This window comes from Bidens hawaiensis, unplaced genomic scaffold (genome assembly GCF_021521415.1).
Source record: "Bidens hawaiensis isolate Kalapana, Puna unplaced genomic scaffold, B.hawaiensis_p1.1 tig00025176_1, whole genome shotgun sequence".
Taxonomy (NCBI): domain Eukaryota; kingdom Viridiplantae; phylum Streptophyta; class Magnoliopsida; order Asterales; family Asteraceae; genus Bidens; species Bidens hawaiensis.
The window spans coordinates 1-13,697 of NW_027494002.1; the positions used below are offsets into that span (position 1 = coordinate 1).

Genomic DNA, 13,697 nt, shown 5'->3' on the forward strand with positions numbered 1-13,697 from the left:
AGCATCAACTAGCAAACAAAAATAAAAATAAAAACTCTTTTTTAGGCATCCTGAATGATCTCTTCAGTCACCTCCAGCAGCTCTTCAACCTCTACTTCCTTAGCCTCATATTCCTCTTCCACATCACTAGCCTCACCATCTCTTAGCATCTGCCTATCCATCTTCTCCTGCTCGTGATACTGCTTCCATGTGTTCACCCATCGTTCCCAATCATCCTTCAACTGCTTCCTCTTTTCACGATCTTGCTCGCTCAACAACACAGAAATATCTTGATCTTGCACGTCGTACTTCTTGCTGTATTTCTTCAAATTCTTCAATATTTCTTCCTCCTTTTCCGGGCTCAAGAAAGATGGTGGCCTTGGCCTCCACAAGAACTGTAATAATACCATTTTAATAATCATTTACAAAAGTTAAAAAAAGAAGCTACAAGTTTACAACATTACCTGAAAGAAATGATCCTTCAGAATTCGGTAAAGCAACTTTCCATTGAATGACCATATATTGAAACCATTTTCCATCTCATGCACCGAAGTGACTGAAGTTGCAACATACCTATAACAGAATGAATGCATAAAAATTAATATAAATAAAAAAATTTGTTATCAAGGCATTTGATTAAGAATTAATTTCATAAAAACTCTTGCAAACTTACAAAATCTCATATATACCCCAACCAAAAATAAAAATATCATATAACCCAACTTTAATGAATTTTTACTTAATGATCATTCTAACCCTTTCCATTATACGTGTTAAACCCTATTTTTTATTTGGATGTTTCAATATCAAGTTATCAATGATAAAGAAGCAAACAGAAACACAGTCTACTCTTTTGTTCCCTCAACAGCAGATAGTCGAACACGCGTATGCTACAAATAAGATAACCAAACCAAGTATAATCGCATGATAAACGAACGATAACAATCTAACATTTTGCAACACTAATGTTTATCAGTAAAAAGATTTAAGATAAAGATGAAAACATATAAAAAGATGGAAGTTAAAGATAATGAAGAAAAATACAAATATAATTAAGCAAAAGATGGATATAAAAAAATGAAGAGTAAAATATCTATTATTAAACTGTTAACTGTGTTTAATAAGTTGGGCATATTTGATATTTTAACTACTTAGTGGGAACATATGATACTTTCATACTTTTAGCTTTGCATGGTATAAATATATGATACATTCCAAGTCTGTAGGGAGTGCATATGAAATTGCCCATAATTTGCTTTAATTAAAAATACCTCCCAGTTGGGTCCCACTCTATGTCAGTTGCCATAAAATGTTCAGCAGTAGCCATAGTTTCAAGCTCATCAACATTATAGAACTCCAACTGTCCATTGAACCCTTTCAAGCCAGCCAGAATGATAAAACGACCACTAGGTGACCAAAACAGAGCATTCGCCTGCTTTTGCTTAAGAGTGGTGAGCTTTACAACCTTACCGCCTTTGACAGAATAGAAACTAACATCAGGCCTTGGGTTATCACCATGAATAACTGCAAATCTGTGACCCTTTGGCTCCCATGCAAATGCAATAACCTTATCGTTCTTGTTGTCAAGCTCAAAAACCTCGATAGGTATGTCACGCTCTTTGATTCTGAAAAGCTCAAAGCCAGTGTATGTGCTCTTTTTGGTTTTTGTGTATCGATCAACTTTGACAGCGAGATATTCACCGTTACTTTGCCAGTACATTTTGCAATCACTAACACTGAAAAGATTCTTCTGCCTCAACTCTACTTTGCTCGGGATTTGAAAAAGACTCACCTATAAATATCATATAAGTCCATGTTAATTGTTATTCGAAAATAATAATATTTTGAAACCTCACAATGGGAAAAATGCCCATCAACACTTACTCTTGCAGGTTGATTTCCACCACCAAGTTCAGGAACAAAAAGTGCAAAAATAGGGTCGGTTGGGGACCAACTGAAGTCCATAACATTGTCAACTTTGATGGATTTCTTGTCGATAAGACCAAAGGTCTCTGTGTCATACACAGAAATCATATTTTTGCCCAATCGAGCAAAATATTTGTCCTCTTTACCACCACCCCATCTGGGAAATCACAAGCATATCAGCATCAGATAAACATGTATCCAGCACAAAGAAAAAAATTGCAAGACTACGAAAAAATTACTTGAAAACAGGCCAAGAAACCCCTGTAAAACCTCCTGTTCCTCCAATTGCAAACTCGTCAGCACTTCCCTTGAAATCTCTCGTTACTTTTCCAGTTCTCACATCAAATATGTTGAGCACCACCCTCTGATCATAAATAGATCAAACAGTTAAGAAAATCAATGCTAAGTTAGATGACTTTCAACTCATTTGAACAAGTTTGGTCCATTAAATATAAAACATATTATTAAAAGCCATCGCTTCTTGCGCCTAGGCCCAATTTTCAGGCAAGGCTCACTAAATGCGCTTCTAGTTCCTAAGCAAGCGCTTTGGTATCGTCTATGCCATGAATGAGAAAAGATAAAGGCCGAGCAAAAGTAACGCAATGAGTGCTATTGAAACTTAGATCTAGGAGAGATCAAAGGCAATATTTATATTAGACTCTCTTAGAACTTTTGGTACTAACTAGATGATATTAAATGTTATATAATAGTTTTTGTATACTTTATTTGAAGAATAATATTATTTTTCATCTATATAATATATTTTTAATTTTTTATTTAAGTGCGCTTTTTTTCCTTAGACCCACGCTTTTTTTGCGCATTGTACATTTGATAACTATGATATATAGCCTTACATATACAACCCATTTACAAATAAACTGGTTGAAACTTCCACCAAATATAAAATCATACAAAACTATATAAAGCAGAAAACTTTCTTACATGAGTATCGCGAGGGTTGCTTGGTTCATGGCTGCTATATGTAACCAGATATTTCTCACCAGGAGAGAAATCAATGAGTTTAACCTGCGGATGAGCATATCGCATCAGACGGTTAAATGTAGTAGCACCGCCCCAAACAGCAGCACCTTGGCGGTGAACCGTGGCTAAGTAGGTCCCTAACGGAGACCACTGCACAAAACTTTCAGTCCAGAACTGCAGACGAATACAATTCAACATAATCAGAATCCTTTCACAGAGTAAAATAAGTTAATTAAGATACCAAGACAAAGTATTTTTATTTACCGGGCGTTTGTAAACAGGATCAGCCTTCACTTGTCTTGCATCATTCCACAGAACCTCCGTATCTGATCCAGCACGGATAACAAACTGATCTCTACCTTTCTCATCAGTAAGCCAGCGTTGCAGATTCTCCTGCATTAATACACAACGACATTATCATCATTATTAAGTTGCAAGCTATCTTACTAACATTTTATAATAGCCAAAAAAGGCCATAAACAAAAATCAAGTTTCACGCTTCACCCAAAAACCAACCCCTGGTGTATAAGGCTTAATCTCCGGAGGAGCCCACTCGTCTGGGACATTCATAAATTTGTCAATTTCATCAATCATGTTGACAGCAAAAATGTGTGCTCTGTCTAGTCTGTATCCATTCGTCTTTTCCTTAGCAAGTTCAGCTTCCTACAAGAAGATACAGCCACAAAGCAATGAAAGAGATTTATTTAAAACTTGATAAAAATATAACTAGATTTTTTATTGTCAATACCTGTGGAGTATTGTACTCAATGAAGCAATAACCTAGGGTTTTACCGGTGTCTTCATCAACAGGCATCCAAAGCCCATTTTCCTTAACAACTCCAATTTGGCTGTAGATTTTACGAACCACACCTTCAAGCTTATCATACTTTTCTCTAGGCACAACTGGCAAATTATCCACAACAATAATACTCCCAAATCCAGCATCAAACTCCAATTGATCCCCCTCATTTAGATCCTCATCATCACTAAAATATTCAAACACACAATAAAGATACAAATTAATAACCAAAACAAAACACTGATATTCAAAACTCATCATACTAATAATCACTTGTGTACACAAGCATCAAACATGCTTACAACGAATACTCAAATTCAAAACAAAAACACACAAAATAAATCATCATTAAGCAATTAAATACTCCATATGCATACATGTAACCACTTAAATTAGGATTTGCAGCTAATAACCTCTAAAAACACCAACAAATCAATTAGCGACAAACTATTAGGGTTTTAACGGCCGTCATCATCAATTATTACAATTTCAACACAATACGTACATAAATCAGTGTATGTATCAACGGTTGGTTAATTTATAACTACCTAATGATGCCGCAGTCTTCACCGGGCGGGAGGCGGATGGAGTTCCAATCGACTGCAGATAAATCGATGTTCAAACGAGCGGCTTCAGCTCTTATAGCTTCCATTGACATTACTTCCGCCATGATTTCGACAGGTACCGTAGATCGAAGAAAGGTTATAGTCGGCCGTTGTTTTATCTGATTGATTTAGCGAAATTAGGGTTTCCGTCAGCTACGAATGCAGTAGTGTGTGTGTGTAGAAGACGATAACCCTAGTTGCCGCACAAGTTGTGTAGCTTTTGTTACTCTTAGTTAAACGGACCTAGAGGATTCTTTTTTACTTTTATATTTAAGTGAAAACTATTGGGCTTGGCCCTTATATAGTTACATGGTTACATTGTGGAGGTGTTAAAAAAAACCGGTTTAGGTAAACCAAACCGGTTTGGGTTTAAAACCGGTTTCATCCAAACCGGTTTCCAAACCGACAGTGTCAGGACCGGTTCCCCTTCAAATATATCAAACCGGTTTTAAAACCGAACCAGTTTGGGAAAAACCGGTTTAAAACCTGTGAAACCAGTTTATAAACAGGACCGAACCGGTATGACCAGGTCGGCCTATATTGCTTCAAACCGGTTTTAGCCAAACCGGTTTTGACCAGCCGTTGACCAAACCAGTTCGGTTTGGGTTGAAAACCAGTTTTGTACACCTCTAGTACATTGTGTGATGTATAGGAAAATAATATGTAAATAAGGTTGTTCACGAGTCGAGTTACAAGGGTTTGGAGCTTGAGCTTGAGTTCGATTTTAAAGTTAAATGAGCAGAGTCATTGTTGATTTTGGATCGGTTACAAAAATGAGCTAACTCAACTCGTGTTGTTTCAAATCATGATTTTTTAGTTAGTTTTATTCGAACTTTTATCGAGTGAGTCACGAGCTTTTTGAGCAGTCTTACGTGTAAATGAAAAAGAGATTCATAAACATGGAGGTAAACTACAAACTTATTCAAGTACGTGTGAATGCCATTTACGATATAAAAAAAATACTAATTTTGAATACAATTTCGTTTTCATCAAAATTTATAACAAAATATTGAAAACGATATTAGTTAGCTTATTTATAATAAAGTTAAATAAAAATATAAATTAAAATAATAGCTAAATGCATAAAAAAGAAAATAAAAATTACTAAATGCTTAAAATGTATATAAAATTTATTAAAGTGATAACTATATTAAAATTTAGAAAATAGTTAAAATAATAATTAAATGTATAAAATAAAGTATAAAGAAAAAATATTTGTTAAAAATAAAGTTAAATAATTACTAAATTAATAATTCTATTAAGTTTATGGCATGGTTAGAAATGTAAATTGGTTAAATAAATAAGGGATAAATAAGATAGAAACACAAGTCATTTAAAGAAAAATAATTCTACAAGTTCATAGACGTATGATAACGTAAGCTAAAAAGAATTTCAAAAAATTGTAATAGCTAATTGTCATGTGATGGCGTGTGGAGAAATCATGAATAAATACTACTCATAATTTAAAATACTATATTGCTTTACACTGTTTTGATGTTTTACAAGTTTTAAATGAAACGAGAACATAATATAAAAAAATTGTTAAAGATATGGATGGTAAATGTGACTCGTGTCAATTTATACATCATTGTTACTAAACTCGGTTGATTATGATCGAGTGACCTTAAAAATATAATGGTATGCTTATTAATTTTTTGTTTTGTTTGTACTAGTAACAAAAAACAAGTGGACGTACATGAGCTATAGAATCACGTTAGCTGGAACAAAGTTATATGCGATTATACGGGCTTTATTAAATCTTTGTGATTGGGCTGAACTTGTAGAATTAACTAATTTTATTAGATCGGCTTACTCTTTTGGTCCACATGGTTTTACTTGTTTAACGTTTGAATCTTTTGGCATATTAAACTTCGTGGTTAAATTCTATGTTCCTTTCGGTCTCTAGCTCTCCACTCTTTTTCGTTACTCTACCAGTAACACCACCATCCATCGGTACATTGTCACCATTCAACCAACATCATGCAATAGTCTATAGTTGACACTCTCATGCATTACATTGATGATTTTACGTTGTGTTCCTTAGTCTAATAAATGAAAGAAGAGAAAAGAAAACAAAAGAAATGGAACTAAGGAGATAAAACAAATGGAGTGAAATGGAAATATTAATGTAATACCGTGTTTTAAAGTTCAAAGGAAATGAAAAAGATTTTTCTTTTTCATCTTATCAGCTGAAAATAAGAAAAATAATTTTAAGATATTTTATTTATTATAGATACTATAGCCACTTGTAGTCGAAATCAATATATTTTATTTATAAACATATGTAATTTTGTACAAGTACGACTCAGTTTGGGTACCATTATAGGATACAACAAATCTCTACCCAATGTTGCAATTTTTAAATTTTTAATATCCATCAATTACATAAGGGTCGTCAATTTTGTTGTTCTTAAAACGGATCATTATAATTTGGTTAATCATCGGTTAACTAACGGATTTAAACACATGTATATTCATTCAGGCTAGCTTTGGTTAATAAGTCCATTTATATGCTTGTTCAAATAAAATAATATCAACCTTTCTAAGGAGAATAATATATCAACTAACATGCTATATATAAGAAAAATAACAACTTTTTTTAAGCATAACATTATAGGATTTGAATCAAATAAAAATTGAATTAATGTGCAAACTGCGTGAAACAAGTAGTGTAATTATGTAATAAAATCTTAATGTAATTACATTATGCTGCAATTACACTACACTATAATTACACTATTTGATTCGCACAGATAACATGTTTTTTTTTTTAATTTGCACGCTAACTTTCTCATAACATTATATTTATAAAAACGATAAAAAAATAATTTAAAAATCGATTCAGTTTGGTTAATTGAGTTATTTACTTATTTATAGACATATAGTCATAACCGTATTGTATATAGAGTTATCAATCAAATTCAAAACCAAGACTTCAGTTTCTCTACTCATTATTTCAGTTATGATTTGTTTATTTGATTTCTTTTTTCTCCGTAAACTCATCACTTTGTTTACGTATGTATACATATGTATGTTCTTACCCATAAATTTTTGTTACTGCTATTATTATAATTTTATGGAACACGTCAATGCTAGCTAGACGTGGATTGCGACGGTGGATACGAGGTTTAAGGTTATGCGTTTGTGTCCTTGTCGGTAAATTGGTGGTTTGGCAGGATTTTTCTTGGACTTGTCTAAAACCAAAAGTATCCACATATCATTTTCTACAAATAAATATTTGTTCTTACTTTATAACATTTTACTTTCATATTATTATATTTATTCAATGCATCTTTCGAATAATTCATTCTTACATGCCAATCTTACAAATACTTTATAACTAGGGGTATCATCAGCGCCGAGCAAGTTGGTAAAACTCAGGCGCGTAGTAACAAAACTTAAACATTGTCAATCTCAGGCGTTGAGGTGGTAAGTTGACGCAAATTAGGTCGGTTTTCATCACGTTCATTACAATACTGGAACTAAAACAAAAACAAAATTAGCATTTAGACGGTTTCGTTATGTTCGTTACGAAAGCAAACTTAAAACAAAACAGGGCGAGTCCACACGAATTTGGTCAAATTTCGTCACGTTCATTACAGTATCAGAACTAAAACAAAAACAAAACTTAAATTACATTCAGTCGATTTTCCTTACGTTCGCTACGGAACCAGAATTAAAAGAAAAAAAAACAAAACGCCGCGTACCAATAAGGTGCCGCAAAGCGCCCCAATGGGCTTTGCGGCATGGGGGGGCTTTGTGGCACCAAAGTTATCTTTTATACTTATTAGTAATGAACCTCAAACTTGGCGTGATAGCGATAAACCTAACGAAGATTTTAAGTTCGAATCCAACTTACAGTTTCAATCCATTTAAAAGTCTTCTGTCTCTAGCTATAAGCTTAGTCTATTTGCAATACTTTTTTTAGAAGATAAAAAAGGAACGCAATTACAATATAAGGACGGCTAGTGACCTAACATGTATATACAAGTAAATAACAAAATATATACATCTTTGTAAGACTCACCCAAACAATTTATCTTGCTAGCTAGCTATCAAAATCCTCAATTGCAGTAAAACTTGACAATGATGTTTCAGACTTTTACGAACTGTGAAGTGAATAAAACAAACAAAATTTAGAATTCTACAAGAAAAAATATATAATAGCTAGCCGGCACATAAGACACACTCTTTGGTTTATATAAATAGACAACATCACACGTTACATTCCATTATTATTCCAACTGACCCACTCATAACCATGGTGATCAAGATGCCTACTTCTGACGTCAAAGCCGATATGTGTTCATCCGAGTCGCTCTCTTTAACCGGTCTAGTATGCACTCAAGCCCAGCCTCGAGATCTTGAACCGAAATATCACCGAAGAAAAGCAACAAATGTTTCAGAAAATGATATAAATTTTGAGTTTAGTTATTCTGCACAGTCTCCTGCTGTAGTTAAACTTCACAAGAAATCGGAATCTAGTGATCTTTTTGAGCTGAAGTTGGATAAGCAATCACAAGTTCATGGACATTTAACCATGAAAGATGTGTTGGAGCTGCGGTCTAAAGGCGGGATGAAGAAGATGAAGGATCAGAACAATGGTGGTTTTGCTAAGCTCATGCAGTCGATCACGACTCCGTGTAGAAGCTGCAAGGCGGTTGAACCATCGGCAGTCAGTAGAGCAAACACGGTGCAAGGGGTTTGAAGTTTAATTTTAAACATATATTAAACTCTCTCATTTTATTAACTTATTTTGGAATGTGTTACTTGGTGAAACATTGATATAAGTTTTTTAATTAATATTTTAATCTCGTTCGTGACATTGTTCGAAGTATGGGGAGTTGGGGACTATGATTACCAAGAGGTGATAATATAACTTCTGACTTAACTCAAAACACGACCCAAAAATAATCAGGTTTTGGGTTGAGATATCTAACATGTTTAGAAATAGATCCTGTTTGGATTGACTTTAGTTAATTAAACAAGTCATGTTTGGTTGGCATGTTGAGTTAAATGGTCGGGGCTGACTAGCGAAAGTTGTTTAATTAAACAAATCGACCCACCAACCCATTCATGTTAAAACATTTACAACTTGAATATTGCCGCCGAGCCTTTTAGACAAATAGGTTAAAGAAGTTGTGTTTGTGTTAGTGTTTGTTAGAACAATTCTAACTCGATAGACAAAATGCTTCTAAAACTTAGCCTTTAATCACCATGCATCAAGGATTAACACAACAATCTTGAATTTTAGGTCAGTAACCACTTACTCAAACTTTCTGATAATGATAACACTTTATATAAATCTCCAAACCCTTCATTGATTTCTTATTCTCATCGTTCTTTTCTCTCCAAACGCACTTACATTTTTGTATCTAGCAACATGACAACCATCCTCCTCAACATATTTATTTAAAAGTTTACACGCTTGACATAAAACCGTCTCTCATATTTCATTATTATTTATGCTAAAATTAATGTTCATTCTTTAACACCCTATGCTAACACTAACACCTATTTATGTAACCCATTGTCAACACAACTAACTTACTTTACTAGAATCATCGAAACCTAACATAAACTACAACGCATACATAATAAACTAAAAAAATGAGACGTCGCATTAGCGGATACTGTTATTCCAGTACCGTTGTCTATGTCGTAAAACTATGATCAATGGTTAAAATATAAATTTTGCTTGAAAAATAAATTGAAGTGGAGCTTACGACGTCATATAGTTATTATTTGGTGAAATGATTTTGTAGTTACCGCGAATATCTGTAAATTAGGGCTGGATCGAAGTGATCAGATCAGGTTAGGTAACACCCCCCCCCCCCCCCCGAACTGAACTGAGCTAAACCACATCTTGATTTGATTTGATTTGATTTGATTTGATTCGATTCAGTTACTCTTCTATTTGATCAAACTATCTGTTAATCTGCTGTTTATTTTCTTAATGATTCTTATCAGAAGTAAAATGAAGCTCTGGTCAACATATTCTATATTATTATTATTGCTGTTGTTATTAATTCCTGGAATTCATGGATGGGGCAAAGAAGGACACTACGCTACTTGTAAAATCGCTGAGGTCTAAATCAATTTCATTTCAAATTTTGTTTATTATTGCAATGCTTTTGATTTCAGTTTTGTGGAATGATTGTGTGCTTTAGGCTTAGTATTCTGGAATTGGTATCTGATGTTTACATGTAAGTTTTAAAGTTTTGATTGAGCATTTTGGCAAAATTTGATGGTCAACGTGACCATTGATCATTATATATTAGTCAACTTTGTGAGTTGATTAATCTTTTTGTGAAATTTGAATGATGTCTAAGACTAGGCAGAACATTTTGTTGGGGGGTGTAAACGATCCGAGCCGCTCATGAGTAGTTTTTCAAGGTTGAGCTCGAGCTAGGCTTGTTTCGAGCTCTATTTCTAAAGCTCGAGCTCGGCTCGGGCTTGACTCATTTGTTTAATTATTACCTATTTTACTTTTATTTATATTTAGTATTATTTTTAATTATTACTTTTATATATAACATAAAAAAGCTATTTACTTATTTGTATCATGATTTTTCATATATTAATAATTGTTATAAAAATATATTAATTTATTACATAATTATATGAATAATAGGCTCGCGAAGCGGCTCGAGTTCAACAACTGAAGCTCGGGCTTGGGCTCGTTTATTAAACAAGCTTAATTTTATGCCCGGGCTCATTCAAGCTCGGCTCGGTTCGAGCTTTTAGTGAGCCAGTCTCAAGCAGCTCAAAGGCGGCTTGGCTCGTTTGCACTCCTACTGTTAATTGTATAGATATAAACTCAATTATTTCTCTATGATTAACATTGTTAATTGTCATTTCTTTCTGATAAACATCACTTTTGTGTCAGTTACAATGTTATTATCCTCTGTGAGAGATTGATGATTGTTGTAATTTTGTTTTACAATATCAGTCATTTCTTAGTGAAGAAGCTTTGAAGGCGGTAAAAGAATTGCTTCCTGAAACCGCTGAAGGTGATCTAGCTTCTGTCTGTTCATGGCCTGATGAAATCAAGCATCAATACAAGTGGCGGTGGACCAGTGAGCTGCATTATGTTGATACCCCTGATTTCCGGTGTAATTATGTTTACTGCAGTAAGTTAACAGTCTCCTGCAATTTCAAATTAGCAGCCCTAAATCCCTTAATAAGGCAATATAAGTAGTTATTATTATAATGTCATAGGGGACTGTCATGACTCATCTGGAGTCAAAGATAGGTGTGTTACTGGAGCCATTTACAACTACACGGAGCAACTTGTTACTGGCTATAATGTCTCAAATTCAGTTGTTAACTGTAAGCACCAACTGTCATTAGTTTCTTTTACATTTCTACACTAATTTTTTTTTTAACTTATAATTATTTAATTACAGATAACCTGACTGAAGCACTTATGTTTCTATCTCATTATATTGGGGATGTGCATCAGGTTAGTTTGATTTGACCAACAATCAAACACTTCTATCAAAACCAATGTAATTTATTGCAAAACGATAATTAAGAATTTAGTTTTTTGTTTACAGCCTCTGCATGTTAGTTTTACTACTGATGAAGGTGGAAACACAATAACAGTCAGGTGGTACAAGAGGAAGACTAATTTGCACCATGTATGTTAAAGTTTTATAAAAACTTGCATTTTTCTGTTTCATTATACAGTTTTAATGTTTTATAGATCGATAACCTAAAAAATGATTAGATTAAATTCAATTTCACTACTTATATTTCAGGTGTGGGATAGTGATATAATTGAATCTGCCATGAAGACATTCTACGACAAGGATATAGACGTCATGATATCAGCAATTGAGAAGAACATTACTGTATGATTTGTATTCACTTGTTTAATAATACACTTATATAAAAAGTACTAGCTTTCTCATGTTGTTTTTCTTTTGCTATTTTTTTGAAATAGGATAAGTGGAGCAACGACATCTCTTCATGGGCAAATTGTACATCTGGTGAAGAAGTTTGTCCCGATCCGTAAGAATCTTTGTTTTGTCATTAAGGGTACTTTTGTCTTTTTCTTGATACGGGAATACACACCATGACCATGACCGAGTGGTGAACTGTTTCAGGTGGGCTTCTGAAAGCATCAAGTGTTCGTGCAATTACGCGTATAGAAATGCTACACCAGGAAGCACTCTAGGAGGTGTGTTACCTTTATTATTAACCTCCAATTAGCAATAACATTTAACATTTAATTGATAGAATTCTTATGAAGTCTTAGTTTGATGACATTAAAATGCGTAATTGTTTTTTTTTTCACAATGTGTTAGACGAGTACTTTCTCTCACGTTTGCCGGTCGTGGAGATGAGGCTTGCACAAGGCGGGGTCCGTTTGGCTGCAACACTTAACCGGATCTTCGATCCATACGTTTCCATCTCAAACAAATTAGCATTTTTTGGGAATATTCAACACACGGCTCACACGACTTGAAGCTGGATGTTAGTCAACAAACTTACTTTGTGAATTAGTTAATTGTGTTGGTAGTTGGTATGATAATCTTCTTTGACATATGCATTGGCAGCCTTCTTATTTGGTGCTCAGAATTATGTACATGCATAATACTTGAATTCTATATTAACTGTCATTGATGAGAATCCAACTAACAATTATATTATGTAAGTCAATCGAGTGATATGACTATCAAATAATTCAACTCATTAGCTACAAAATATCATGTGTTTTACATTTATTGAAAACCATAAAATGATAAAAACGAATGTCAATACATTTCCTATTAATACTAACACCGGTACCTATGTTGTTCAGTTGGAATTAGTTCGTAGGTTATCAGTACGGCATCCGATATAGTTTCCGATACTAAAACATGCTTTATTTTAAAATCGTGTTTGTCGTTTTGTTTTTTTTTTAAATAGCAAACGCAATATGTATTATAAAAGTAAAACATACAAAAGTAAAACATACATGTTTAATTGGTAAGTAAATTCAAAGTTTAGGGGAGCTATATTGTTAGTTAATGAGAGCCATTATGTAAGTTTAAAAAATCATGCTTAAAGAATAAAGACTATTCTACCTAAACGATTAAAGCAAAACCATTTTTTTACTTGTCATTCAACTAAAATAGTTAACTAGGATGTCAACTAATACTATTACCATTTATAAAATTACTAACAAAGTTAAAATGTAATTTTAAATGTTGTATTAAATAAGATTTTTAGATATTTATAAATTAAAATTTTTTATTTATCATTATTTATATTTTATGAATCCATAAAGTATGTTATTACATATATTATTAAATTTATTTTTTTATTATATTTTTTTAACCACCTGTGTATTACACGACTATATCCTAATTGTGTAATATTATAGTGAAATTTTACTCCTAAATGTATTAAATTCAATG

General features: G+C 33.2%; 1 protein-coding gene and 1 pseudogene across 2 annotated transcripts; one reads left to right on the plus strand and one right to left on the minus strand.

The window, feature by feature from the left end:
* Positions 1-6: 6 nt before the first annotated feature.
* Positions 7-4,540, minus strand: LOC143570950 (eukaryotic translation initiation factor 3 subunit B-like). The gene is made up of 10 exons (XM_077056456.1): positions 4,234-4,540; positions 3,635-3,872; positions 3,403-3,549; positions 3,151-3,279; positions 2,848-3,060; positions 2,145-2,269; positions 1,864-2,062; positions 1,251-1,771; positions 444-552; positions 7-374 (listed from the first exon to the last, which is right to left on the minus strand). The coding sequence occupies exons 1-10, from the start codon at positions 4,353-4,355 to the stop codon at positions 42-44; spliced, it is 2,136 nt and encodes a 711-aa protein (XP_076912571.1). The 5' UTR covers positions 4,356-4,540; the 3' UTR covers positions 7-41.
* Positions 4,541-10,167: 5,627 nt separating this feature from the next.
* On the plus strand, positions 10,168-12,843 carry LOC143570928 (endonuclease 4-like; annotated as a pseudogene). The gene is made up of 9 exons (XR_013142020.1): positions 10,168-10,378; positions 11,243-11,423; positions 11,512-11,622; positions 11,700-11,755; positions 11,850-11,933; positions 12,054-12,146; positions 12,239-12,306; positions 12,402-12,475; positions 12,603-12,843. The product of XR_013142020.1 is annotated as an endonuclease 4-like (transcript).
* The last annotated feature ends 854 nt before the right edge of the window (positions 12,844-13,697 follow it).

Excerpts from the sequence above, each read along its gene's own strand:
- LOC143570950 (XM_077056456.1), bottom strand. The coding sequence starts at position 4,355 with ATGGCGGAAGTAATGTCAATGGAAGCTATAAGAGCTGAAGCCGCTCGT. Across the intron at positions 3,873-4,233 it reads GAAGACTGCGGCATCATTAG|TGATGATGAGGATCTAAATG; the intron begins GTAGTTATAAAT and ends TGAATATTTTAG. Across the intron at positions 3,550-3,634 it reads TTGAGTACAATACTCCACAG|GAAGCTGAACTTGCTAAGGA; the intron begins GTATTGACAATA and ends ATCTTCTTGTAG.